The sequence below is a fragment of the Dipodomys merriami genome, unplaced genomic scaffold, assembly GCF_024711535.1.
Source record: "Dipodomys merriami isolate MVZ:Mamm:240054 unplaced genomic scaffold, mDipMer1.0.p SCAF_60, whole genome shotgun sequence".
In the NCBI taxonomy this organism is placed as follows: Eukaryota; Metazoa; Chordata; class Mammalia; order Rodentia; family Heteromyidae; genus Dipodomys; species Dipodomys merriami.
This window is the reverse complement of record NW_027206180.1, coordinates 8041534-8065271: the sequence shown is the minus strand read 5'-3', so window position 1 is coordinate 8065271 and position 23738 is coordinate 8041534. Positions and strand designations below refer to the sequence as shown.

At 63.0% G+C, this 23738-nt stretch overlaps 4 protein-coding genes across 26 annotated transcripts in view; 2 read left to right on the top strand and 2 right to left on the bottom strand.

Annotated features, from left to right (window-relative positions):
• Positions 1 to 18699, top strand: part of LOC138814668 (C-Jun-amino-terminal kinase-interacting protein 3) — a 42479-nt gene extending 23780 nt beyond the window's left edge. For 9 of the 22 annotated variants that reach the window (XM_070003811.1, XM_070003801.1, XM_070003810.1 and 6 more), the window contains 27 exons: positions 765 to 1011; positions 1491 to 1593; positions 2024 to 2142; positions 7488 to 7499; positions 8363 to 8380; positions 9354 to 9411; positions 9762 to 9914; positions 10370 to 10451; positions 11708 to 11838; positions 12061 to 12117; positions 12193 to 12363; positions 12476 to 12602; positions 12809 to 12904; positions 13003 to 13161; positions 13929 to 14094; positions 14579 to 14761; positions 14843 to 15032; positions 15153 to 15272; positions 15342 to 15422; positions 15508 to 15575; positions 15664 to 15812; positions 16152 to 16323; positions 16399 to 16512; positions 16607 to 16645; positions 16692 to 16910; positions 17012 to 17161; positions 17248 to 18699. In XM_070003811.1, the coding sequence (XP_069859912.1) occupies positions 765 to 1011; positions 1491 to 1593; positions 2024 to 2142; positions 7488 to 7499; positions 8363 to 8380; positions 9354 to 9411; positions 9762 to 9914; positions 10370 to 10451; positions 11708 to 11838; positions 12061 to 12117; positions 12193 to 12363; positions 12476 to 12602; positions 12809 to 12904; positions 13003 to 13161; positions 13929 to 14094; positions 14579 to 14761; positions 14843 to 15032; positions 15153 to 15272; positions 15342 to 15422; positions 15508 to 15575; positions 15664 to 15812; positions 16152 to 16323; positions 16399 to 16512; positions 16607 to 16645; positions 16692 to 16910; positions 17012 to 17161; positions 17248 to 17369 (3306 nt within the window). In that variant the 3' untranslated portion in view covers positions 17370 to 18699. The remainder of the gene's footprint in view (positions 1 to 764; positions 1012 to 1490; positions 1594 to 2023; positions 2143 to 7487; positions 7500 to 8362; positions 8381 to 9353; positions 9412 to 9761; positions 9915 to 10369; positions 10452 to 11707; positions 11839 to 12060; positions 12118 to 12192; positions 12364 to 12475; positions 12603 to 12808; positions 12905 to 13002; positions 13162 to 13928; positions 14095 to 14578; positions 14762 to 14842; positions 15033 to 15152; positions 15273 to 15341; positions 15423 to 15507; positions 15576 to 15663; positions 15813 to 16151; positions 16324 to 16398; positions 16513 to 16606; positions 16646 to 16691; positions 16911 to 17011; positions 17162 to 17247) is intronic. The other 13 variants (XM_070003803.1, XM_070003814.1, XM_070003805.1 and 10 more) reach the window with 6 other exon arrangements.
• LOC138814673 (nucleoside diphosphate kinase 3-like) lies at positions 18696 to 20037 on the bottom strand. 2 transcript variants are annotated; one of them, XM_070003820.1, is made up of 5 exons: positions 19949 to 20037; positions 19746 to 19876; positions 19524 to 19625; positions 19349 to 19461; positions 18696 to 18907 (listed from the first exon to the last, which is right to left on the bottom strand). In XM_070003820.1, exons 1-5 carry the CDS (start codon positions 19992 to 19994, stop codon positions 18790 to 18792), a joined length of 510 nt encoding a protein of 169 aa, XP_069859921.1. In that variant the 5' UTR covers positions 19995 to 20037; the 3' UTR covers positions 18696 to 18789. The 2 variants fall into 2 exon arrangements, with proteins under 2 accessions (XP_069859921.1, XP_069859920.1); XM_070003819.1 differs by having other exon boundaries at positions 19349 to 19625.
• An 80-nt stretch (positions 20038 to 20117) lies between these two features.
• On the bottom strand, positions 20118 to 21080 carry LOC138814672 (small ribosomal subunit protein mS34-like). Its single transcript, XM_070003818.1, has 3 exons — positions 20743 to 21080; positions 20615 to 20657; positions 20118 to 20531 (listed from the first exon to the last, which is right to left on the bottom strand). The coding sequence occupies exons 1-3, from the start codon at positions 21058 to 21060 to the stop codon at positions 20239 to 20241; spliced, it is 654 nt and encodes a 217-aa protein (XP_069859919.1). The 5' UTR covers positions 21061 to 21080; the 3' UTR covers positions 20118 to 20238.
• Positions 21059 to 23417, top strand: LOC138814459 (probable crossover junction endonuclease EME2). Its single transcript, XM_070003351.1, has 8 exons — positions 21059 to 21359; positions 21451 to 21581; positions 21686 to 21781; positions 22224 to 22315; positions 22483 to 22564; positions 22692 to 22807; positions 22891 to 23080; positions 23155 to 23417. The coding sequence occupies exons 1-8, from the start codon at positions 21059 to 21061 to the stop codon at positions 23320 to 23322; spliced, it is 1176 nt and encodes a 391-aa protein (XP_069859452.1). The 3' UTR covers positions 23323 to 23417.
• Positions 23418 to 23738: the final 321 nt, after the last annotated feature.

The following is a 23738-nucleotide window of genomic DNA, read 5'->3' as shown; positions in this document are numbered from 1 at the left end:
GTGTCCTATTTTGTCAAAATGGACGTTGAGGCCATTTGAATTTGTATTGATGTTAGGGCCAAACTTGGGCCAGTTCAGCCATGGAGAGAAGCATCATGCACATCTGTTAGGCAGCCACAGGTGTGAGACGCTGTAGCTGTGTCCCGCCATGGCCTTCAGCCACAGCTGGGGAGGCAGTTCCTAGAGAACACGGGGGAGAAGGGTGGGAGCACCCCCGCATGCCGCATAGCCCACCTGCCCTGCCGGCTGCCTCCTAGCTGAAGGTGCCCAGGTAAGGCATTTGCCCGAGGGTGCCACTGATTTCTGTCCGGCCACTGCCTGTGAACTCACCCACTGTGTCCTCCGTGTCCTCTGTGTCACATCACTCCTATCACTCACAGTTTCCCTGTGGAAGATGCAAACAGGAAGCCAGGTGGTGGCTGCTTCTGGAAGTCTTGAAGCAGCTGCCATTTGAGCAGAACAACTCAGAAGTGACTGGGCCAAGACAAGGAGCTGCCACGGGGCAGAGGGAGCTCATTCCCCCGCGAGCCTGTGGCTGCGGAGCCACAGCAGCATCCTACAGCCTGTGCGGCCACCCCCCCCAGCCTCAGCACCGTGACCTGCCCCCCCCAGCCTCCAGCACCGTGACCTGCCCCCCACCCCCAGCCTCAGCACCGTGACCTGACCCCCACCCCCAGCCTCAGCACCGTGACCTGACCCCCACCCCCAGCCTCAGCACCGTGACCTGCAGTGACAGGCCTCCCCTTCCCCGTGTCTGGCCCTAGGGTCCAAACGATGAGATGTCTGAGTCCGGACAGTCCTCAGCCGCTGCCACACCCAGCACCACAGGCACCAAGTCCAACACGCCCACGTCCTCCGTACCCTCTGCTGCAGCCACACCGCTCAACGAGAGCCTGCAGCCGCTGGGGGAGTTCGGCGGTGGCACAAAGAACAACAAGCGGGCGCGGGAGAAGCGCAACAGCCGCAACATGGAGGTCCAGGTCACCCAGGAGATGCGCAACGTCAGCATAGGTATGCAGCCGGCCCGCCACCCGGCCTGTCTCGCCCAGGCCAGAACCGTGAGCCCACACTTCCACAACAAAGACCACAGGCCAGGTCGCGCTGACAGCAGCGGAGCTTTGTCTTCCCATCCCATGCGGTGTGTGGGCGTGGCCGTCCCCTCAGCCCCCTTGCGAGGCCCGCAGGTGGCTGCCTCTTTCCGCATCTTCACGGGGCCCAGCCGCGCCCAGGCCGGTTGGGTTAGCACCTGCCAGTTACCTCTTGTGGAGACTCAGACGCCACATCCCATCCTCCTGTAATGAGAGAAAAAAACGTAGGCATATTTGGTTTCCTCAGATACAACCACAAGGTGATGACCTGCTGAGTCCTGGTCTCAGGTTCTGGGCCCTCTGTGCACAGTGCTAGGGTCTCCAGACACCTGTCCAGAGGGGCTCTGGGCAGGGCCGGGGTCGGCAGGCTGTCCTCTGACCCCGGCTTCTCTGCTCCACCAGGCATGGGCAGCAGTGACGAGTGGTCTGATGTTCAGGACATTATTGACTCCACCCCAGAGCTGGATATGTGTCCTGAGGCCCGCCTGGACCGCACCGGAAGCAGGTACTTCCTCAGGCGGGCCCTGGGCTGGGCTGCTAGCCGTCTGAGCTGCTCCCTTTGGTGAGCTGCTGCCTCACGCTCATGCCTGCTCCCGCAGCGTGGGGCCGTGGTCAGCTGTCTGTCAGCTGTGACAGCATCGCTGGGATAATGCAGGTTGAAGTGGGCTCAGGGTCACACGTTCAAAAGTCAGTCGTTGACCCTGAACCTTTGGCCTGTGGCAGCACAGCACATCACCCGGGGAAGCATATGGCAGAGGAGGCGGCTTACCTCCTGCAGGCCGGGGCTAGGAGGCTGCGGCCCCACTGCCCCTCAAAAGCACTCCCAAGGAGCTCACTTCCTACAGGACGCCTCACACCCTAAAAGCCGTACCACCTCCCAGGGCACCTCAGGCCGGGATGCCGCACGCGACGGCGCTTTCCTCCTGTCTCCACAGCCCCACCCAGGGCATTGTGAACAAGGCTTTCGGCATCAACACTGACTCCCTGTACCACGAGCTGTCCACGGCGGGGTCCGAGGCCATCGGGGATGTGGACGAAGGGGCCGACCTGCTAGGTAAACACAAGCGTCCTCCCCACGTGGTTCTGTGGCAGTAAGCGCTCAGCTCACCGCTTGGTTTGTGGTAGAGGGCAGACACGTCTCCCTGCCTAGATCTTTATTTTTTAATAGTTTGTTTGAGGGGGAGTCTCATAACTCAGCTTCATCTCCTCAAGGTCTCCAGTCTTGCAACCATCAGCACTAAGTTATAAGTACGGCCTCATCTTAGAAGCCACTTGGCCCCCAAATTCACTCCACCTGAGCAGTCTGCTCAGGGAGCTCTCAGGAGAGCAGCACTTCACCAGAGCCTCTCCTTGAAAGAGTAGGCAGAGTCCTTGCAGTTCCTGGACCCTTCTGTTTGTGTGGAGTCCATCTTCCCAGGGCCTCTGAACACAGCAAAGCCTGGGCCACCGGGCCCCGAGTCCTCAGCCTTGCCCCTGGAGCCTTGAGCCCAACCTTGCTGCCCACAGCCCAGCTCTGGGCTAGCGCTCAGTCTCGGGCTGTACTGGAGTCCCTCTTGCCCTCAGCAGCCCCACCAGGGTGGCTTGTGGACTGGCCGTGCCCGCGTGCCGGGTAGCGGGGCCTCGTTCTTTGGTTTCGGCAGCTACTTCCTTTTCACCGCTGCGCAGAACCAGCCCTGGCCAGACAGCCACCCCACACACAGGCAGCTCGGGACTTGAGTGCTCCCAGAACGTGGTCCTGGCGTCACCTGCCCACACAAAGTGTCCTACATCTTAAAGTTTGCCTTGCCACTCTCTCTGCCCTGTCCTCTCCCACTGGTGTCCCCTGGCAGCAGGAGGCCTTCTAGCCTCAGACACCTGGCTTTGAGTGTAGCAGAGGGCCAGCCTGGCCTACGTGACGTAGCATGCTCTTGTTCTAGGCTTGCTTAACTTGGCCTGTGGGGCAGAGCCCCCTCAAAGAGCAGTGTTAGAGGGCAGATTTCTAGGAGGATCATCGGGGGAGATGTGGGGCTCTTGCTATGCCTGGCTTCCTGCTGTCTGTTTCTGGTCTTCTTCCACGCTGAGGCATGCGCTGTGCGGTGAGGCAGTTGTTCCTGTGGACTGGGTGTGGCCCTGCGGAGATCCGCACTGTAGAGAGAATTCAGCATGACCTGCCAGTGGGCTCCGTGTGTGCGTGCGTGTGTGGTATGGCTGCGTCCTTCCGGCTGAGCGCTCTGTCCTGTGGATGGCCAGGCTCTGTGTACCCGGCACTTGCTGTCACGCACAGCTCCGTGTGTGTGTGTGTGCGCGTGCATGCGTGCGTGCGTGCGTGCGTGGTATGGCTGCGTCCTTCCGGCTGAGCGCTCTGTCTGTCCTGTGCACGGCCAGGCTCTGTGTACCCGGCACTTGCTGTCACGCTCGTTCCGGCCTTGGCGTGGGCCTGTAGAGGGTGTCCCCCTACTCATCAGCGCCCCAGCTGCCACACCGTCCCTCCTGCCATGCCTGCCTGTGCAAACACTGGCCACCAGCCAGCTCTGTCCCTGTCTGCCCCTCCTTACCTGACAGGGAGCTCCAGGGCAGTACGATGCCCCTGTGGTCCCTGCTGCCTCCTGATTCAGGCAGCTACCTTTGCCCCAAATATTACCTCCATACAAGAATCTCTAGGAGTAGCAAGGGGGAAGCAGAGAACTGGAAGCAGTGTGTCAGGGAGGCTTAGCTAAAGACCCTGTCGCTCCTGGAAGCCCGGTGGGCCGCCTGCCTTACCTGGGTAATCAAGGAGTCCTGATAGGGTACTGATGTCTTTGTTCCAAGGAATGGGACATTGGCTCCTGTTTTCTACCGTTAACAAATATCACATGCGATGTGCAGTAGTACCTGTACTGTCCTGCTCTGCGGGGCAGTGGCCATTCGATGCCACCTACCTTGGGTTTCCATGAAACCTGCATTTGAGTCAAATATGAAAGTGCCCGAGGCCTCCATGTGCGGCGCTGCTGGGATGCTGAGTCAGAAGCCTGCTGGCTGTGGCTACCACTGGAGGAGTGAGCTGGGTCTGTGTGTCTCCATCCCGAGGGCTGCCCTGGTATCTGCCTTAAGCCAGCCCCCACCCATTCCTACAGCACTGGTGTTTTCCAGGCTGCACAGGACAGCACACAGTGGTGCTGCCTTGCAGCCTCGTCAGCCTGAGAGTGCTTCACAGCAAACAAGTCCTGGAATCTAAGGAGCACTGGAGCCCATGCACAGCACTGGAGAAACGCTGCTGCATGTCGTTGGTAGTGCTGGGAGGTGTCCCATAGCCCTGAGGACTGGTGAGGGCTGCACATTTCACAGTGGAGCAAGGACGAGGACCCAACCTACCACGTGCTGTCTCCATCAGACCCGCTGCCCAGCAGGCTCAGGGTCCGGTCGTGGGGCCTGAACTCTGGGCCTGGGCGCTGTCCCTCAGCTCTTTAGCTCAAGGCTAGCGCTCTACCACTTGAGCCACAGTGCCACATCCGGCTTTTTTCTTTTTGCTTATGTGGTGCTGAGGAATCGAACCCAGGGCCTCATGCATGCAAGACAAGCACTCTACCACTGAGCCACCTTCCCAGCCCAGGCTCAGGGATTCCTGAGAGGAAACAATTTGCTTCTGATTAAAACTGAAGCATACCAGTGGTTAAGATACCTGCAGTTTTATAAATGTAGAAATGAGGAAAACACACATTTCAGAATTGGAGTGTAACAAGCCACTGCTGTGCTATTCCTGACCCCACGTGTGTGGTCTGGTGGGAATTTCATACACGTGCACCTGAAGGAGCTAACCTTTCAGATTTACAAACACCAAGTTCCGAAGGCAAGCAGCTTGCTCTGCAGCGCTTCCTCAGATCTGCGTTCTATCAGCTGACCAGCTCATGCCCCGTCGCTGTGCACGCGTCAGGCTCACGCCTTCCACGACGTCCCAGCCCTGGACGTCTAGAAATGGACACCACATAAAGAAAGCCAGAAAACCTAACTTGGAAGTGGACGTGCGGCTCAAGGGGTGGAGCGCCAGCAGCCATGAATCAAAAAGCTGAGTTGAGAGCAAGAGGCCCTGAATTCAAGCTCCAGTACAGAAATCACCACAGAAGCTGTCAGTACGAAGGGGAGCAGTACCGCTCCCAGGCCCAGTAGCTGAGTCCTCACTCTGACAAGCAACATCACAGGCCAGCCTGCTGCTGGGTTCTCTGAAGCTTCTCAACCAGCAGTGCCTGTGCGAGAGAGCAGAGCCGGGCAGAGGCTGTGCAGGAGCAAACTGGAAGGATCACCCTCCCTGAGGCCAAGGTCTGCCATGGGCCTGGGAGCCCACAAGCAGGCCTGCCTCAGGGAAAGTGGGGTCTGTTGCTGCTCCAACCAAAGTGAAGTAGTGCACTTTGCTGAAATACGGTGCAAATCTTATCCAGTGCCATGCCATGGAACAAGTAATTTCTAGATCTGTCTGTCAAAGATGTAAAAATAAAAATAACCAGGGAAAGGGCATTAGATTTTTTTTTTTTTTTCGGTTATGGGACTTGAACTCAGGGCCTGGGTGCTATCCCTGAGCTCTTTTGCTGAAGGCTAGCACTCTACCACTTTGAGCCATAGCTCTTCTTCCAGTTTCCTGGTGGTTAATTGGAGGTAAAAGTTTCATAGACTTTGCTGCCCAGGCTGGCTTTGACCCACAATCCTCCAATCTCAGCCTCCTGAGTAGCTAGAATTACAGGCATGAGCCACCAGCACCTGGCTCTGGAGAATATTTTCATAATCTCGGCCTCTGCTTGATTATGACATCAAGGAAAATGACAGCTGTGACTGTATGAAAATTACAAATATATGAAATATATATATATTAAATATGTATTTAAGTATAACTACTTAAAGATAATTTTCTTTTTTTTTTTTTTTTTTGGTCCAGTCGTGGGGCCTGAACTCTGGGCCTGGGCGCTGTCCTTCAGCTCTTCAGCTCAAGGCTAGTGCTCTACCACTTGAGCCACAGCGCCACTTCCGGCTTTTTTTTTTCTTTTTGCTTATGTGGTGCTGAGGAATCGAACCCAGGGCCTCAGGCATGCAAGGCAAGCGATCTACCACTGAGCCACCTTCCCAGCCCAAAGATAACTTTCTTAAAGGAAAAAAAGTACCAGATAATTAATTTAGTGTATATGGGGCTGGGAATTCAAAAAAGCAACTCTAAAACTCCAAAGGTCATTCAACTAAATCATGAAATAAAAATTAGCAGAGAAAAAAAAGCCAGACAATACCCACAAATGTGAGGGAAAAAAAACCTGCTTAACTTTAAGATTAATAAAGGAAAAAGAAAAAAATAAAGGAAAAAGAAGATAGAGCTGTTTTTCTGTAAAGATTGGCAGGCATGAAGAGAATGAAGCCGACAGAGCTGGCCCTGCCTGCCGGGGCCGGCGGAAGCAGGCCCTGGGTGTGCTGCAGGTATGAGGAGGGCATCGATCGCTGCCGCCAGTGAGGCTGAGTGAGAGGGGACACTGCTCCATTTGCATCATCCAACCACTGATGTATTTTATTGTTTAAATCAAGCGGATTTTAAAATTCTATTTTTGTTTTCTTTTTGGTGCCAGTGCTGGGGCTTGAACTGAGTTTTATAATCTTAATTCTTCTTTCCATTCAAGGCTGGGCACTTTATCGCTTGAACCACATCTCCACTTCAGCTTTTTGCCAGTTAATTGGAGACAGGATTCTCAGATTTGTCTACACAGGCTGGCTTCACACCTTGATCCTTAGATCTCAGCCTCCTGAGTAGCTAGTATTACAGACATGAGCTACCAGCTTGTGGCTCAAGAGATTTTTAATGATTTCCTGACTTGCAAAATGTACCCAGTAAAACAAAGTTGTTTCATCAAATCTCTGTCGAAAGATGTGTTTTCCCACCATGCCCTGTTTTACTTTGATTATCCTCCCTGCTCACCTAGCGAGACCCCTTGGCATACTGCTGCTCCCAGTCATGCATACATACCTCCCCCCTCTTCCTCTTCTTGGTGATGCTTGGGTTTGAACTCAGAGCCTCTTGTGTGCTGTGCATGCATTCTGCCTCTTGAGCTTTGCCTCCAGTCCATGGGCCTCCCTTTGCAGGCCTCCCTCATTGGAGGCCGGCCACCTGCTGAGCAGGTGGTGGGAAGAACAGGAACCAGCAATGGCCATGGTGCATGGAACCTCCCAGGGCCTCTTGGGTGCTGAGGGGTGTCCATTCCGGCCTTTCTCTGCCTTTATGGCTTCTGCCCCCATAGGATTTGTTACCCTGGACCTGCTAAAGTATGTTGTGTTGTTTTTCATGCCCTCCAACATGGGAATGGCTGAACCGTGGTTGCTTTTTCTTTAATAAGAGTTTCTTTATTTGTTGGTTCCAGTCACCAATTGACCTTTGTCGCTTCCTTCCCCGTCTCTGCTTCGCTGGACGCCACCCAGGGGAGTTCTCAGGTGTGTATCTCCTCTGTCTCCGCGTGTCCCCTCTTCTCACTGTGGGGGGCAGCTGGAGCAGGGCGCACACACGGATGCTCCCCTGCGCTGTCCCCCCCCCAGGATGTACACGTTGACCCCTGCTGTCCATCTCCCAGGGCTGTCCACACTGAACCCCACTCTTTACCACCAAGGGCTGTACATGCTGACCCCTGCTGTCCATCACTGAGGGCTATACACGCTGACCCTCACTGTTCATGGAAGCCCAGGGCTGTCCACACTGGCCCCTGCTGTCCATCGCCCAGGGCTGCCCCAGGCCACCAGGCCCTGGGCTTTGATCACAGCCTTCGGCTATCTGAAAGATGATTAGGTCAGCTCAACTGGTCACTAGACCCTCCATAGGTATCTCCGCTTCCATTAGGGACAAAGGATGTTTTTTAATGTACCCTATGACGTGCACCTCACAAGCCTAGGGCTCCCTGAGGCCCTTCCACGCACAGCTCAGGGCCTCTGTCCTGGGCAGGCGGCCAGGCTACACAGCCGACCTGCAGCCGGAGGCCTTGCGGGCTCCCTGCCCTGCCCTCCCTGCGCGCCCGCTAGTGTGCACAGCAGCAGCCAAGCCCCTGGCGCCGCTCCCCTCCCTCGTCGGTGTCTTCGCCTGCCCTCTAGCCAGCATGTGACGAGATGTTACTGCACTCATGGGTGGTTCTGGCTTGGCAGTTGGCTGCGCATCCAAGGATGCTTTCTGGACGGAGTAGCCTGCTCTATCCTGCCTCCTGCCCTGAAGTACCACCCACCTGCTACTTCCACGGCTTAACGCTTCTTTTCTCTCCCTCCTCCCTGCCCCGTTGCCCGTCTCCCGTGGGACTGGGACGCTCCCGTAGTGCGCGATGATTTTTTTGGTAAGGCCAAGGCCCTGCTTCGGTGTGTGCTTCTCTTCCTCGCTTCCTCTCTACCCAACATCTCATGCCTCATGAGCCGTTCGCTTTGTGCTGCATGGTGGGGGTAGCAGGGCTCAGCGGGGGCCATGGGCTTTCTGAACACTGTAGGACTGGGGTCAGGTGACACTCCCTCTAGGACAAACTGTGGATGGTTGGCTCTGAGCCTCCCAGACCCTGCCTGTTCTCCTTGGGTCCATGCTGTACCTGCCCAGGGAGAGGCCGCACATGCTCCCAGTGTGGAAGGCCAGAAGGGACAGTGGCACGACTCTTGCCCCGGGCATCATCACGTCATTGCCTTGGGAGTCGGGGTGGGCTGGGCCCTGGCGCTGGCGCTGTCTTGAGGATCTCGCTGTGTTCTTCCTGGCTAACGGGACATGCCTGCAGGGAGCTCCGTCTGGGGGGTCTGCTTGGGGCGGATCCCTTCCTCCTCATGTCCACTCCGCCCTCTGCGTCCTGCTGTCCCCCCATCCAGGACCAGCAGGCCCTGCTCGTAACCCCAAGGACTGTACCCGCCATGGGTCATCCCACCACGTGGCCAGCTTTTCCAAGTCCTGTGCTGTTGCCATCTGTCCTGGCACTGCTGCTCCACCATGCATTCATTTGGCGGGGAGTGGGGACTGAAAGCCACCTGCAGATCTGGGGGAGGGGTGCACATGAAGCAGCTGCCCAGAGGACAGTTGGGGTCTTGATAGAACACATCCCCTCCTGGGGAAGTTATGAGAAGTAAAACACCCAAAGCCCCGGTGTGAGTCCCAGGCAGCCAGTTCCACCAGCACTGCTGGCTGGAGAGCACAGGGCTGCATGGGCCTCTCCACGGCTCAGTTTCCCCGTCCTCACCCCTTCACCTGTCATCAGAGCACAGGAAAGTTCCTTTCGAGGGCAGAGTCAGGTACCGTGGTCACAGGCTCAGGGAGAACCACACCTCTCGTTTCAGGAATGGGCAAAGAAGTGGGAAACCTGCTGTTGGAAAATTCACAGCTCCTAGAAACCAAGTAAGAGACCTTCTGTGCTACAGCCGGGCAGCCTTTGGCCCGGCTGCAGCCTGCCCCAGGGCAGGGCCCACTGGAGGGGCCCTGGCTCACACAGCAGGGTTCACCTGCCTGGGTGGATGTCCACACAGACAGGACCGTTTCTGTCAACTCGTCCGGGAGGGGGAGGTTTGTCACTGGACTGCGGTTCATTCCTTTAGTAGGACTTTGAGACGGGGGACCCTGGAATCCAGTGCTGAGGGTAGACAGGCGGGTGTGCCTTCTGAGATGGGAAGGTGCACTCGGACCCCCAGCATCCCAGTTACATAGTGCATGTGGGCTCATGGCAAGGCCCCTCTTTCTGCATTCTGAAGGAACGCTTTGAACGTGGTGAAGAATGACCTCATTGCCAAGGTTGACCAGCTGTCGGGGGAGCAGGAGGTACTGAAAGGGGAGCTGGAGGCTGCCAAGCAGGCCAAGGTTAGACTGGAGAACCGAGTCAAGGAGCTGGAGGAAGAGCTAAAGAGGTGAGTGGCTCTCAGCTCACGGTGCGGGCCCGGGCGCTGGCGCCTCCACCTGCAAACCCTTCCCCGAGTACCTCAACTTCCTCTCGGCTTTGGCTCCAGATCCAACCAATGTCTCCTCTGGAGCCTGCCACGCTGTGGCCAGGTGCAGCATCCTGTCCTGTGTGACCCTCTGGTATCAGTCTTAGCTCAGCTCTCACCCTGTTCATTCAGGAGGAGGGGCCCCGGGAATCAGGTCTACTCTGGACTTGTCTGACCAGCTCTGGCCTGCCCCACCATCCCTCATTTCAATCTTTTTCAGCCTTTGCCCCCCTCCTCCTTAGTGAAAGCAGTCAGATATCTGGGCTTTGAGGCCCTGTGAAGCAGGTGTTGGGATTGCTGTGGGACAGCCTTGAGTTTTGGGCAGTCTTGAGGCCTGGGTAGGATGCTCACCTGCCTGCTTCCTCCCTTGTCTACAGAGTGAAGTCTGAGGCTGTCATTGCCCGTCGTGAGCCCAGAGAAGAGGTGGAGGATACAAGCAGCTATCTCTGTACAGAACTGGTATATGCTACTATTAACTGTGCACACAGGGCCGGGGAGCGGGGAGGAGGAGGAGGGCAGGGGCACAGGGCAGGCTTCCTGGGCTTCCCCCTCCCACAGGACCCTGAACCTCCCTTCCTGGCTTTCCGTTTACCCGTGACTTATTTCCCAGTGTCACACTCCTTCAGCAGGTCCTGCCCAGAGTGATCCCAGTCCTCATCCTACACATGGTCTTAGCTAAAAGGCCAAGAAACAATATATAGATTCCTCTTTGAAATTATGTTTTGGTGGTCTAGGGTTTGAACTCAGTGGCTCGAGCTTGCTAGGCATATGCTCTGCCACTTTAGTCCCGTCTCAGTCCCTGTCCTGGTGGGCGCCGTCCCCAGTTACAAGCAGGTCTCCCTGCCCCCAAGGGTGGCTGCAGAAGCAGCTCCTGTCCCTCAGTGCCTCTCCAGGCCCCGCGCACCCTGGTGGTGCTGAGGAGAACCCTCTTCAGCCTGAGCTCGGGGCCTCCCTGAGAGCCCCCATCTTCCCCCAGGACAGGCCCCGGAGCGCAGGCCCCCAGCCCAGGCCTCACCCTTCATCTGCTCCTTCACACCGGGGTGCAGTGAGGGTACGGTGAGTGTTCAAGGCCGGACTAGGCTACACAGCAGGACACCTGGAAAAGTGGGGGCGGGCCACGCACAGCCGCTCCTGCCCGCGATGGACTCTCCCCCTGGGGAAGTGTCACACCTTTTATTTTGGTTGTTCCCATTTCTGTCTCAGCTCTTCCAGATCACATTTTTCCTGAAAAGCCCATCCTCCTTATTAACAGGTCCAGAATCCCATCAAGTCTTTTTTTTTTTTTTTAACAGTTGGTTTCTATTAAAAGGTGGCCACATTTAATAAGCTTTGCTTGCTGGGCTACCGTGGCTCACTCCTATAATCCACCTCCTGGAGAGATGGAGATGAGGAGGGAAGATCACTGTTGGGAAAGTGATGAGACCCGTCTCAACTATGAAAAGCTGTGGCATGCGCCTGTCATCCCGGCTCCCTTGTGCCATGCCCTCAGAGTCGGCCGTGATGTTCTGGAGAGAGCCGGCCCTGGTGGGCGGGTGCGCTTTCCACTCACATCCTCCTAGCCCACAACTCTGTCACCACCACGGGTGCGTGGGCTACCGGATATCCGTACACAGCCGCGCCCACCTGGAGGCCAGCCCCACCCAGGTGGCAGGAGACGAGCCGTGAGAATTGCTTGCCCTCACTGGCCTGAGCGAAACTGCCCGTCCCCTCCGCAGGACAAGATACCCATGGCCCAGCGCCGCCGCTTCACTCGGGTGGAGATGGCACGGGTGCTCATGGAGCGCAACCAGTACAAGGAGCGGCTCATGGAGCTGCAGGAGGCCGTGAGGTGGACCGAGATGATCAGGTGGGTCCCGGCGCTGAGCTCACCTCTCCAGTTCGGACTGTGGTCACTGAACACAAAGAGCAGGCCAACCTCCCCCACCTCCCCTCCCCTCCTCTGCAAAGGATAGACGGATGTGGGCGGGGGGAGCGGGGGAGAAGTGGGGGAGAAGAGGGGGAGGTCTCTGGTGGCAGCCGGGGGTCCCAGGTAGTAGTCTCAGCCAGTTCCTCCTTGCCTCCACTTCAGGGCATCGCGAGAGCACCCGTCTGTTCAGGAGAAGAAGAAGTCCACCATCTGGCAGTTGTGAGTGGGCACCGGGGGGAGGGTGGCCCCAGGACCCAGGTGCACGCCCTCTGACCCCTGTGTCTCCACCCACAGCTTCAGCCGCCTCTTCAGTTCCTCCTCCAGCCCGCCTCCCGCCAAGCGCTCCTACCCGTCAGTGAACATCCACTACAAATCCCCCACCACTGCCGGCTTCAGCCAGCGCCGCAGCCACGCCATGTGCCCGATCTCAGCCGGCAGCCGGCCTCTGGAGTTCTTCCCAGACGAGTGAGTGTCCAGCCTTTGCTGTCCCTCAGATCATATGAGGGGGAGAGGGCTGTGCAGCCCGGGACAAGCCCGGACTTGAGAACACATGGAACCTCCATGTCCTCCCGATCAGTGACTGCACATCTTCCGCCCGGCGTGAGCAGAAGCGTGAGCAGTACCGCCAGGTTCGAGAGCACGTGCGCAATGACGATGGCAGGCTGCAGGCCTGCGGCTGGAGCCTGCCTGCCAAATACAAGCAGGTGCGCGGGCCGGGCAGGGAGGGCCGGTGTGGCGCTGGGACCCGCCTACAGGCGGACGGTCTGGCCTTCTGCCAGGCTCCGAAGAGGCAGGCCCCTACCCAGTTTGTGCTGCAAAAAAGCCAAGAAGTATGCTGCGAGTCGGGTTTCTGGAGGACGGTGTGCCTGCTCCTGGCCCAGACCCACAGCCTCTCCCTGCCCTGTTGCAGCTGAGCCCCAGCGGGGGCCAGGAGGACACGCGGATGAAGAACGTCCCTGTGCCCGTGTACTGCCGCCCCCTGGTAGAGAAGGACTCCACCATGAAGGTGAGCCCAGAGGCCCGCACCCCGCCTGCGCGGGCCTGGGCAGCGGCCCTCGGAGCCGGCGGGGAGCCGTGCCCCGGCCCACAGCCCTGTCCTTACAGCTGTGGTGTGCCGCTGGTGTCAACCTGAGCGGGTGGAGGCCAAGTGAAGAGGACTCTGGCAATGGAGTCAAGCCGATTCCCGGCCGTGACCCTCTGACCTGTGACCGGGAAGTGGAGGGCGAGCCCAAGGGCGACCATGCGTCCCCTGAGAAGAAGAAGGTCGGTGTGGTGACGATGCCGTGGTCCCGTCCCTCTCGGCACTTGCAGAGGGAGGGACCCCGGGTGCTGTGCTGGGTAGGCAGGAGGCAGGTGCTGCCCGTGCAGGCCAGCTGCTGCTTGGTCCTCAGGAACCAGAGTCAAGAGTGTAGTCCCAGGGTCTGTGCCATGAAGCATGGCCGCCGCACACAAGAAGAAGATAAAACTTTTGGGGGTGGAGCCCAGGACGTAGACGTGCACCCAGCTTGACCTAGGGTAGCACCTAACCTCTCAGCTCATGGTCTTCCTCCTGGAAGCCATCCCTCGATGTGGTTCTGAGTTCTTGTCAAAGCCTGGGGAGGTCAGCTAGTCTGGAGCTGGGGCCAAGACTATATTCTAAGCTGGGTGCCGGTGGCTCACGCCTGTCAGCCTAGCTACTCAGGAGGCTGAGCCGGTGGCTCACACCTGTCAGCCTAGCTACTCAGGAGGCCGAGACCTGAACATCATGCTTCAAAGCCAGCCCAGGAAGGAAAGTCTGTGCGAGTGTTATCTCTAATTAGCTACCAGAAAGCCAGAAGTGGTGCTGTAGCTCACGTGGTAGAGCGCTCACCTTGAGCTGAAGAGCTGAGGAACAGCACCCAGGCCCAGAGTTCAAGACCCACGACCCACCAAAAAAAAAAAAAAAAAAAAAGACTACATCCTATAATACCCAAGGAGACTCGGTAACACACTGCTGCTGGGGTGGCCTCAAGGTCAGGAGCCAGCCTTGGACTCCCTCATCTCCGCCACAGGTCAAGGAGGTGCCGGAGACCGATGCCACCTCCAGTCGGGTGTGGATCCTCACCAGCACCCCAACCACCAGCAAGGTGGTGATCATTGACGCCAACCAGCCCGGCACGGTCGTGGACCAGTTCACAGTCTGCAACGCTCACGTCCTGTGCATCTCCAGCATCCCCGGTGAGCCTGGGCACTGCCCTTTGAAGTTGGCACTTGGGGGAAGGCTGGCTGGGACAACTGGCAAGCATGTGTGAAAGGCCTGGGTGCCAGGAGTAAGTGGACACTAGCTGACCAGAGGCGGCTCTGGGGGCATGCCCAGGGCACTGGCCATCCCATGATTTCATAGCCTCAGCCTCCGCACCGTGCTGGGGACCAGGTGATGAAGGCTGTAGGTGTCTGCTGTGAAACCTTGCCCCTGAGCTGAGACACCCTAAGCTTCCTAGAGCCACCACTGTCACGTGATCAGCCATTTATGCTGAGGACCTGACTCTCAGCTCCCCCAGCCCAGGGGCCCAAGTAGGGAGCCAGCTTGCTGGACTCCAGGTACTGGTCCTACGGGCGCCGTGTGGAGCTCGGCTGGCTGCCCCTCTGCTGTCTCTGTGATTGGGCCATGGAGGGCCTGTTGGGCGTTAGACTAACCTGGCGTCTGCGCCTCCTCCCGCAGCGGCCAGCGACAGCGACTACCCCCCGGGGGAGATGTTCCTGGACCGCGATGTGAACCCCGAGGACTCCAGCGCCGACGGCGTGCTAGCTGGCATCACCCTGGTGGGGTGTGCCACCCGCTGCAACGTGCCACGGAGCAACTGCTCCTCCCGGGGGGACACCCCCGTGCTGGATAAGGGGCAGGGTGAGCCCCAGGCAGCCGCCTTCTCCCCCCCACCGCCTGTCCTCCACTTCGACGCGGCCCAGCTCACCCCTCCTTCCATAGGGGAGGTGGCAGCCGCGGCCAGCACGAAGGTCAACCCGTCCCAGTCCACGGAGGAAGCCACGGAAGCCACAGAGGTGCCAGACCCTGGACCCAGCCAGCCGGAGGCCACTGCTGCTCGGCCTGGGCCCCTTACAGAGCATGTGTTCACTGACCCGGCACCCGCCCCACCGTCCAGCACCCAACCTGCCAGGTGGGCTCCGCAGGCCAGGGAGAGGGGAGTGGAGGGCAGGCGGCCCCAGGTGGGAGGGATCAGCACCTGCACGGGGGCAGGCCTCTGCGCCTCCCTGGAGCTGCCACGTCCCGTCTGTAGCGAGGACAGGCCGGAGCCAGGTGTCAGCAGGGAGCAGCCGCCGCTCGAGCCCAGCGCGGAGCCCTCGGCATCCATCAGCAGTGCGGCACCCACCATGTGGCTGGGAGCCCAGAATGGCTGGTAGGCCGGGCCAGGGCAGGGGTGGGAGGGGCCCTGGAGTGAGCCCCGCTCACCCCCCTCCGCCCACAGGCTCTACGTGCATTCAGCCGTGGCTACCTGGAAGAAGTGTCTGCATTCCATCAAGCTGAAGGACTCCGTGCTGAGCTTGGTGTATGTGACCCAGCATAGGGCTGCGTCTCGGGAGGGGCCTGGCGTGGCCTCTTGGCCTCGACCTAGCGTGCTGTCTCCGTTCCAGGCACGTGAAAGGCCGCGTGCTGGTGGCTCTGGCGGATGGGACCCTGGCCATCTTCCACCGTGGCGAAGGTAAGCCCTGAAACAGGTCACAGCGGCTCCATAGACGGGAGGTGGGCCTGGCCCCGACCAGGCCTGAGCGGTCCTGGGCTCTCTCCAGATGGCCAGTGGGACCTGAGCAACTACCACCTGATGGACTTGGGCCATCCGCACCACTCCATCCGCTGCATGGCCGTGGTGTACGACCGCGTCTGGTGTGGCTACAAGAACAAGGTGCACGTCATCCAGCCCAAGACGATGCAGATTGAGGCAAGTGCCGCAGCCCAGACCCGGGGGAGATGGGCTCCGGCTTCCCAGCAGAGTCCATGAGGAGCCACCCACTCGGGTCCGTGTTGTTGACGGTCACGGGCAAACAGCTACGGGCACATATCCCGCCGTGTGCCTGGAGCCTGCCCTCAGCTGTGTGTCCGCCTCGGGGATGCACCCTCCCCCTCCACTGGGCCCTCCCTCATGGACCCCAGAGGAAGGCAGGTGCAGGGTTGAGACCAGAGGGGCTACACGGACATGGGACACAAGACGTGGTAGTGAGTTCCAGTCTCCCTTTCCCGCATGCCCCGCCCTGTTGATGGGCGGCCGTGTCCCCCACAGAAGTCATTTGATGCCCACCCGAGGCGGGAGAGCCAAGTGCGGCAGCTGGCATGGATTGGCGACGGGGTGTGGGTGTCGATCCGCCTGGACTCCACCCTGCGGCTCTACCACGCCCACACCCACCAGCACCTGCAGGATGTGGACATCGAGCCCTATGTCAGCAAGATGCTGGGTGAGGGACCGTGGGGTGCGGGGACGCGGGGCCCCAGCTCGGGTGAGCCACGCTGACCTTCTCCCGCGCCCCCAGGGACCGGCAAGCTGGGCTTCTCCTTCGTGCGCATCACCGCCCTGCTCATTGCAGGCAGCCGCCTCTGGGTGGGCACCGGCAACGGGGTCGTCATCTCCATCCCCCTGACCGAGAGTGAGTGCCCCTCCGCTCTGCTTACCGGGCGGGCCCGGGGGGTGGTGCTCCCGGACACGCCGGGAACTAACCAGCCTCCCTGCCTCTTTCTCAGCCGTGGTCCTCCACCGAGGCCAGCTCCTGGGGCTCCGAGGTAAGTCCTCCAGCGTGCCTCTGCTCCATCCTTCCCCCCTCACTAGAAATGGGGTGGCCCTGCCCTCCTCCTCCTCTGTCTCTAGCCAACAAGACCTCCCCCACATCTGGGGAGGGGACCCGCCCAGGGGGCGTCATCCACGTGTATGGGGACGACGGTAGCGACAGGTCTGCCAGCAGCTTCATCCCGTACTGCTCCATGGCCCAAGCCCAGCTCTGCTTCCACGGGCACCGCGATGCCGTCAAGTTCTTTGTCTCGGTGCCAGGTGAGTGAGGTGCAGCGCGCATCTGCTCTGCCCGCGGCCCCACAGCGTGTGGCCCTCGCCCCTTCGGGAGGCTGCGGTCTTGAGTCCCCTGCCCACCACAGGGAACGTGCTGGCCACGCTCAACGGCAGCGTGCTGGACAGCCCGACCGAGGGCCCGGGGCCCTCCATGCCTGCCGTGGAGGCCGAGGGCCAGAAGCTGCGCAACGCACTGGTGCTCAGCGGCGGGGAAGGCTACATCGACTTCCGCATCGGTGAGTGGGTGCTGGCGGGGCGGGCCTGGCTGGCAGCGGCGGTGGAGAGCTGCGCTCACAGCTGCAATCGCTCCGCTCCGCTCCAGGGGACGGAGAGGACGACGAGACGGAGGAAGGCACCGGGGACGTGAGCCAGGCGAAGCCCGGGCTGTCCAAGGCTGAGCGCAGCCACATCATTGTGTGGCAGGTGTCCTACACCCCGGAGTGAGGCCCTGCCCTGCCTGATGCCAACCTGTACATAGGACCCCTGCCCGCCTGCTCCCGCCTGGCCCCCTGGGGCAGCCAGACACCCATCCACCCCTCTAACCTCTCAACGTGCAGCTTTCACCTGAGCCCTGGGCCCCGCGGGCAGGGAGGTGATGCCGTCGCTGGAGGGCGGGTGTGGGTGTCACTCCTGGTGAGGGGGGGGAAGGCCCTCCGCACCTCCTCCCCAGCAGCTCCCGACCACTGCCCCGCCCAGCTCCCCGGAGCCCAGGGGCGCCCTGGAGCCAGCCCTGCGGAGGCCCGGCCCCCTCCCCACTGCGGGAGGAGGCCCCTCTTCCGGCATCCTAGTGCTCTGCATGCTGTCCCTGGGCTGGGGCCATGGCTCTCAGACCCTTGTTCCACAGAGGAGCCGGGCCCAGCCACCATCCTCTGCCCACAGAGAGGGGGCTCGGACTGCTCAGGTACCTGGACCCCAGCCCATCTTCTCTGGCCTTCCACCCCAAGCCCATTCCCTTCACCCCGACCTGGGCTGCGCCCACAATCTGGCATGGAAGCTCGGGCAGGGGCAGCTGCTTCAGAAGATGAACCGGACACTCCATATCCTACTGGAGCCTGAGGCTGTTGGCCCTTCATTCCCCACGTCCCCAGGCTCTCCCTGGGCACAAGCCCCACCGCCAAGGAGCAAACCCCTGCTGCACTGCCCCTCCCAGAAGCCCCTTGGGTGGAATTCTCAGGCTGCCGTGGCAGGCGCAGGCCTCAGGAAGAAGGGAAGGCCCGGCCTCCCCTGGGTCAGGCCTAGGATGCAGGCTCAGCCTCAGGTTGGTGGGGGGTGGAGTGCTCCTGGGGCCTGCCTCCTACACAGGGCTCCATGGCGTCCAGCTCCCAGACACGTACTAAGTGCCTAGGGTTGCCCTCTGTGGCCTGCTCCCCCGGAGAGCAACTGAGGAGAGGCAGAGGCCAGGGCCGAGGGTGGGCCGGGCGGCCCCGCTGACGGCGGGCGTCACATGGGTTGCTGGCCTCCACCTTCCGCCCAGGCCTTATTCCTGCTCTAGAGGCCCTGCCACCCCTCCCACCAGAGAAGCACAGATCTCGGGGAGCTGTCCCCTGCGCCCAGCTGGCCACGGCAGGCTGCAGGCTCCTCCCCACTGCCCTGCCACCTCTCCACTGTGATGTATGTCCTCTGTCTGTTCCTACAGGAGCATGAAGTGACTGGGGCTAGCTGGGTGGGTGCGGCTGGAGGAAGGGGCCGGGCGCAATTCTCCTCAGGCTTTGGCCCTGCAAGTGAACCACATATCTGCCCTGTATGTAATAAACGTCTGAACACCGCACCTCCACGTCCCGAGCCCGGCCCGGCAGTTTATTATGAAAGGAGCGGGGGAGAGGGGCCCGGGTGGCAGGTGCGCGCTTCCGCGCCGGCTACTGGGCTACTCGTGCAGCCAGCGCGCGGCGCCGTCCCCCGCGCACAGCAGCTCGTCCGCGCCGAACCACAGCGCGATCTCCCGGCGGGCGCTCTCCGGAGAGTCGCTGCCGTGGACCAGGTTCCTGCGGGGCGGGGGGCGGGGCGGGCGCGGTGAGCCGCGGGGCTGGGGCTGGCGGGGGACGGGCGCGGTGAGCCGCGGGGCTGGGGGGGGGACGGGCGCGGGGCTGGGGGGGGCGCGGTGAGCCGCGGGGCTGGGGGGGAGGGGCACGGTGAGCCGCGGGGCTGGGGGGGGGACGGGCGCGGTGAGCCGCGGGGCTGGGGGGGGGACGGGCGCGGTGAGCCGCGGGGCTGGGGGGGGGACGGGCACGGTGAGCCGCGGGGCTGGGGGTGGGGGGGGACGGGCGCGGTGAGCCGCGGGGCTGGGGCTGGGGGCGGGGGCGGACGCGGTGAGCCGCGGGGCTGGGGCTGGGGGGGGCGGACGCGGTGAGCCGCGGGGCTGGGGCTGGGGGGGGCGGACGCGGTGAGCCGCGGGGCTGGGGGGGGGGGGCGGGCCACGCACTCACTTGCCGACCTCCACGCAGAAGTCCCCGCGGATGGTGCCGGGCCGGGCGTCCGCCGGGTCCGTGGCCCCAATGAGCGCCCTCGAGGCGCGCACCACGTCGGGCCCCCGCCACACCTGCGGGCGCGCGGGTCAGCGGGGAGGCCCGGGCCGCCCGCCCCCCGCCCGCCCGGACTCACCATGGCCACCACGGGGCCCGAGCGCATGTAGTCCAGCAGGCGGCCGAAGAAGGGGCGCCCGCGCAGCTCGGCGTAGTGCTCGCGCAGCAGCTCCTCGGAGGCCTGGGGGTGGAGGCCGCCTGCGCCAGCGCCCCGACCCGCCCCCGGCCCCGGCCCCGCCCCCGATCACAGCCCCGATCACAGCTCCGACCCGGCCGCGTCCCCGTCCCCGTCCCGCCCCACCTGCACCAGCTTCAGGGCCACCAGTTTGAAGCCCTTCCTCTCGAAGCGCCGCACGACCTCGCCCACCAGCCGCCGCTGCACGCCGTCCGGCTTCACGGCCACGAACGTGCGCTCCTGCGCGGCGCCCGGGGCTGCGGGGACTCGGCGTCAGGCCCCGCGCCGGCCGCCCCCCCCCCGCGGCGCCCCGCGCCCCCCGCGCTCACCCGCCGGGAAGAGGTTGGCGAAGATGGTCAGCACCAGGCAGATCATGGCGGCGGGGCGGGGCGGGGCGGGGCGGGGCCGCCCTTAAAGGGACGCGCAGGCGCCGATCGCCCCACCGCACCCCGGAGCCGGGCCCGGGCTCGCCCTCCCCACGCAAAGAAACACAGCCCGGGCCACTGCGTGCGTTTATTGCCGTTCACTGAGGGCGGGGCGGGGCGGGGCGTCGGCCAGGCTCCCCGGCTCCCCCAAGGTCCAGGGCCTCCGAGCCGCAGGCGGCGGGCGCCGCGGCCCGTCAGCCGTCCGCCGTCCGCCGCGGGGCGCGGGGCTCCAGCCGGGCGGGGTAGTCCCAGGGCTCCGCGCGCGCCCTCGCGAGGCTCAGCAGCGGCTCCTCGACGCTGGGGTCCCCGTTTTTCTGTCTCTCGGCCAGGATCATGGCCCGCAGGAGCGGCGGGTAGGGCACCGGCGGCGGGGCGTCCGCGGGCGCGGGCGCGGGCGCGGTGAAGGCCGCCTCCTCGTGCTTGGGCACCAGCCGCCAGTCGTGGTACATGACCTGCTCGATCTCCCGGGCCTCGCCCTCCGTGCGCCCTGCGGACGGCGAACGGCCGCGTGAACGGCCCGCGCTGCGCCCCCCGCCCGCCCCCCTCACCGCGCGCCGGCGCCGGCCTCACCCTTGAAGGTCAGGACGCCCCAAGCCTTGCCGTGGTCCAAGTTCTGCGGAGAGAAAGGGGCTCGACTCAGAAAAGCCCCCGGCCCCGGGACGGGCCCGTGGCCGACGCGGGGGGGGGGGGGGGCGCACCTGGGCCGCGGGGTCGGGCCGCACGCGCGTGAGGCGCCAGTAGCACGGCTCGTCGTGCTGCCACAGCCAGGACTTGCGCGTCACCAGGCGGCCCAGGCCGAAGGCCGGGAGGCGGGCGAGCAGCTGCAGCAGGCGGCTCTCGCGGCGCACGTCGGCCCCGGCGCGCGCCGGCAGCCGGCGGCCCGAGAGCGGCCGCGTCAGCGACCCGTAGTCCAGGGCGTAGCGCTGCGAGTCGCGCGGCCGGTCGCGCTGCTCGCGCAGGGCGCGCACGCGGCGGGCCAGCTCGGCGATCAGCCGCGGCCGGGGCTTCCGCGCCATGGCCGCGTCCGCGTCCCAGCCCGGCCGGAAGTCGCGCTCCCCAGGCCCGCCCCGGCCGGAAGCGGGTGCCGCGGGAGGCGGGGCCGTGGCGGAGGTGCGGCCCCCGGGGGCCGCGGGCTCGCGCCGGGGCCGGGGCCGGGGCCGGGGCCGGGGGCCGGGCTCGCGGCGGGCCCCCACCTGGGAGATCTCGGACTCGGACGGCGAGGCCGCGGAGGCCCCGGCGGGAGCGCGCAGGGCCGCCGCCCGGGTCCCACGTCCCGAACGAGTCCTTGGGAGCCTGGTGGTGTGCGTGGACCCAGGTGCGGGCGCGGGGCGCGCGGGGCCCGGGCGGGAGCGGGGACGCCCGCCGCCGGCCCCGGCCCTGACCGCGCCGTCCGTCCCCGCGCGCAGCCGTCCTGGAAGACGCCGGCGCCGACGTCCTGCTGGCGGCCCTGGGCGCGCTGGGCTGCGAGTGCCGCATCGAGCCGCAGCGCCCGGCCCGCAGCCTGCAGTGGAGGCGCGGGGCCCCCGGCCCCCGAGCCGTGAGTGTCGCCGGCCGGGCGGGGAGGCGCTGCCCCGGGGTGCGGCCGCGCGCGGCCCCGCGCCCCGAGCCGAGCGGCGGACCGCAGCGCCCCGTGTCCCCCAGGTGCCTTCTGAGCTGCCAGCCGAGGACGGGCCGGACCTGCTGCTGCTGCTGCTGGAGCCCCACGAGTTCCTGCGGGGCGCTGCCCAGCTGACACAGGTACTGGAGAGAACACAGCTCTCCCTTGCCCTGGGCTGGCTCAGGCACAGAGCTCATCACCGGCCCTGGAGAGCTGAGCCGGGGAGAGAGGTCTGGGGCTTGGGCTGGGGGGCGGGTCGTTGCTTAACGCTCGGTAGACTTGAGCAGTGGAGAGACAGCACACCCAGGGTCTGCGGGCCAGCATTTGCTGACCATCTACTTAGGAATCAGTCAAGGATCAGGCCCAGGGACAGCAGTCTAGGAACAAGGGAGCACACTCCTTTTTTCCGGATCTGGGGTGTGGTTGGCACTACTAAAGCCCCCTTGGCCTAGTGGGGGGGGGCAGAGTTAGTTTTCTTCAGAGCTAGCTGGGGGGGAAGACAAGTCATCTGGCGGCTGGGCAGAGCGGTGGCATGCTGCCAGGGCCCTGGGGCACACACCATGCTCTCCCCCCACCCCCCAGGCCTCAGGCCTCCCTTCCTCCGTGCCCTGGATTTCTCCTGAGAGCCCCAGCCGCCCCCACCTGGCTGTCATCGGCCTGGACGCCTACCTGTGGTACCAGTGACCCTAACACACCTGGCAGGGGCAAGGGCACCCCAGGGTCTGCGCTGCCGCAGCCCATCCCCCCACACACTCACACCACAGCTGGGCAGAGGGGCTCTAGGACGGCTCCCGACCCGAGGCTTGGGGGTGTGGGGGTCTGGAAGGTCACTTTCGCCTAGGTCTCAGCATCCAAGCACCCAGCCGGAGGATCCACGGGAGGCCCAGCAGGAAGCAGCCACCGGCTGGCCCAAGGTGGAAGAGGTGAGCGCCAGCCTGACCTGGGAGAGCTGGCTGGCCTTGGTCTTGGCAGGGACAGGTAAGGCTTGGAGAACAGTTAGGTAGAACTAGGGCTCCCGCCTCCAGCCCCCCTTCTACCTACCCTCCCCAGGCCCTCGTGCTCCTCCAACTTCTGGCCGACATAGACGTGCTGCTGGTGGACTCGTGGCAGGAGCTGAGTCAGCACGTGTGCGCCTTCACAAAGGCCCTGGCCCAGCGCCCCTGCAAGTAAGGGGCTGGACGGGGGTGGGGGGGGCTCTGCCCCGCCCGCCGCAGGGGAGGTTCTAAAAGGCCTGCTCACCTCGTTTTAGGCAGCACCGGGACACCCACACCTTTGCCTTCTGCACAGCAGGGCGCTGGGCCTCTGGCCAACCAGTGGCCAGAGATGGCTCAGGGCTCCGGGGAGTGTGGTGGAGGCAAATCAAGCAGTTTAATCGCGTCAGCCCGGCTGTGGCCGAGGCCATAGTTGCTGCCTTCCCCTCCCCCCGCCTTCTGCAGGAGGTGAGTCCTTGTTCCCCACCCCTCCCCGGTGTAGAGACCGAGGCCTACCCCGTTCATTTCTGTGCCTGCCACAGGCCCTCTCTGCCTGCAGCACGGAGCAAGAGCGCCGAGGCCTCTTGGCCGACCTCCCTGTGAATGTCCAGGGCGGGCGACCCCGCAGGGTGGGCCCGGACCTCTCCCGCCGCATCTGCCTCTTCCTCAGCACCACCAACCCCGACCTCCTGTTGGATCTGGGATGCTGACCTTGCCTGCGGGTGGGTCCCTGCAGCATGCAGAACAACACGGCACATGTACACACACGCACCACACAACACACGTGTTCTCACACACCCCAGCCTCTGGGATGGACCAGCGAGACTGAGCAGAGAGCAGACCCTGTGAGGCAGGTGAGGCCCCGCACACTTCTGTAGGCTGCCGTGAACTGTCCCTGGTGGTCAGATGTGAGCTGCAGAGGTGGTGAGGGATGGCGGGAGCCCTGGGGTGCACAGAAGCACGTGTTCCCCGCCGGCCGGGGAAGGCTGGTGAAGGGCTGCGTGCCCGGATGGGCAGTCAGACTCAGGGCAGTGCCCAAATGCACAACCCCTCCGAGGCTTGGGACGGGCGGCCTGGGAAGCAGTAGGAACCTCGAGGGAGAAGCCAGCCCCTCCCAGGCTGACCC

Bases quoted from the DNA above. Each gene is read 5' to 3' on its own strand.
- LOC138814459 (XM_070003351.1), top strand. From the start codon at position 21,059: ATGGCCGCGTCCGCGTCCCAGCCCGGCCGGAAGTCGCGCTCCCCAGGC. The intron at 21,360-21,450 runs GTGCGGGCGCGG...CCCCGCGCGCAG, and splicing joins GGTGGTGTGCGTGGACCCAG to CCGTCCTGGAAGACGCCGGC. The intron at 23,081-23,154 runs GTGAGTCCTTGT...TGCCTGCCACAG, and splicing joins CCCCCCGCCTTCTGCAGGAG to GCCCTCTCTGCCTGCAGCAC.
- LOC138814673 (XM_070003819.1), bottom strand. From the start codon at position 19,994: ATGATCTGCCTGGTGCTGACCATCTTCGCCAACCTCTTCCCGGCGG. The intron at 19,626-19,745 runs GTGGGGCGGGAC...CTCCACCCCCAG, and splicing joins TGGCCCTGAAGCTGGTGCAG to GCCTCCGAGGAGCTGCTGCG. The intron at 18,908-19,348 runs GTGAGTGCGTGG...CCCGCCCCGCAG, and splicing joins TTCTGCGTGGAGGTCGGCAA to GAACCTGGTCCACGGCAGCG.
- LOC138814672 (XM_070003818.1), bottom strand. From the start codon at position 21,060: ATGGCGCGGAAGCCCCGGCCGCGGCTGATCGCCGAGCTGGCCCGCCGC. The intron at 20,658-20,742 runs GTGCGCCCCCCC...TTCTCTCCGCAG, and splicing joins GGCCCGACCCCGCGGCCCAG to AACTTGGACCACGGCAAGGC. The intron at 20,532-20,614 runs GTGAGGCCGGCG...CGCCGTCCGCAG, and splicing joins GGGCGTCCTGACCTTCAAGG to GGCGCACGGAGGGCGAGGCC.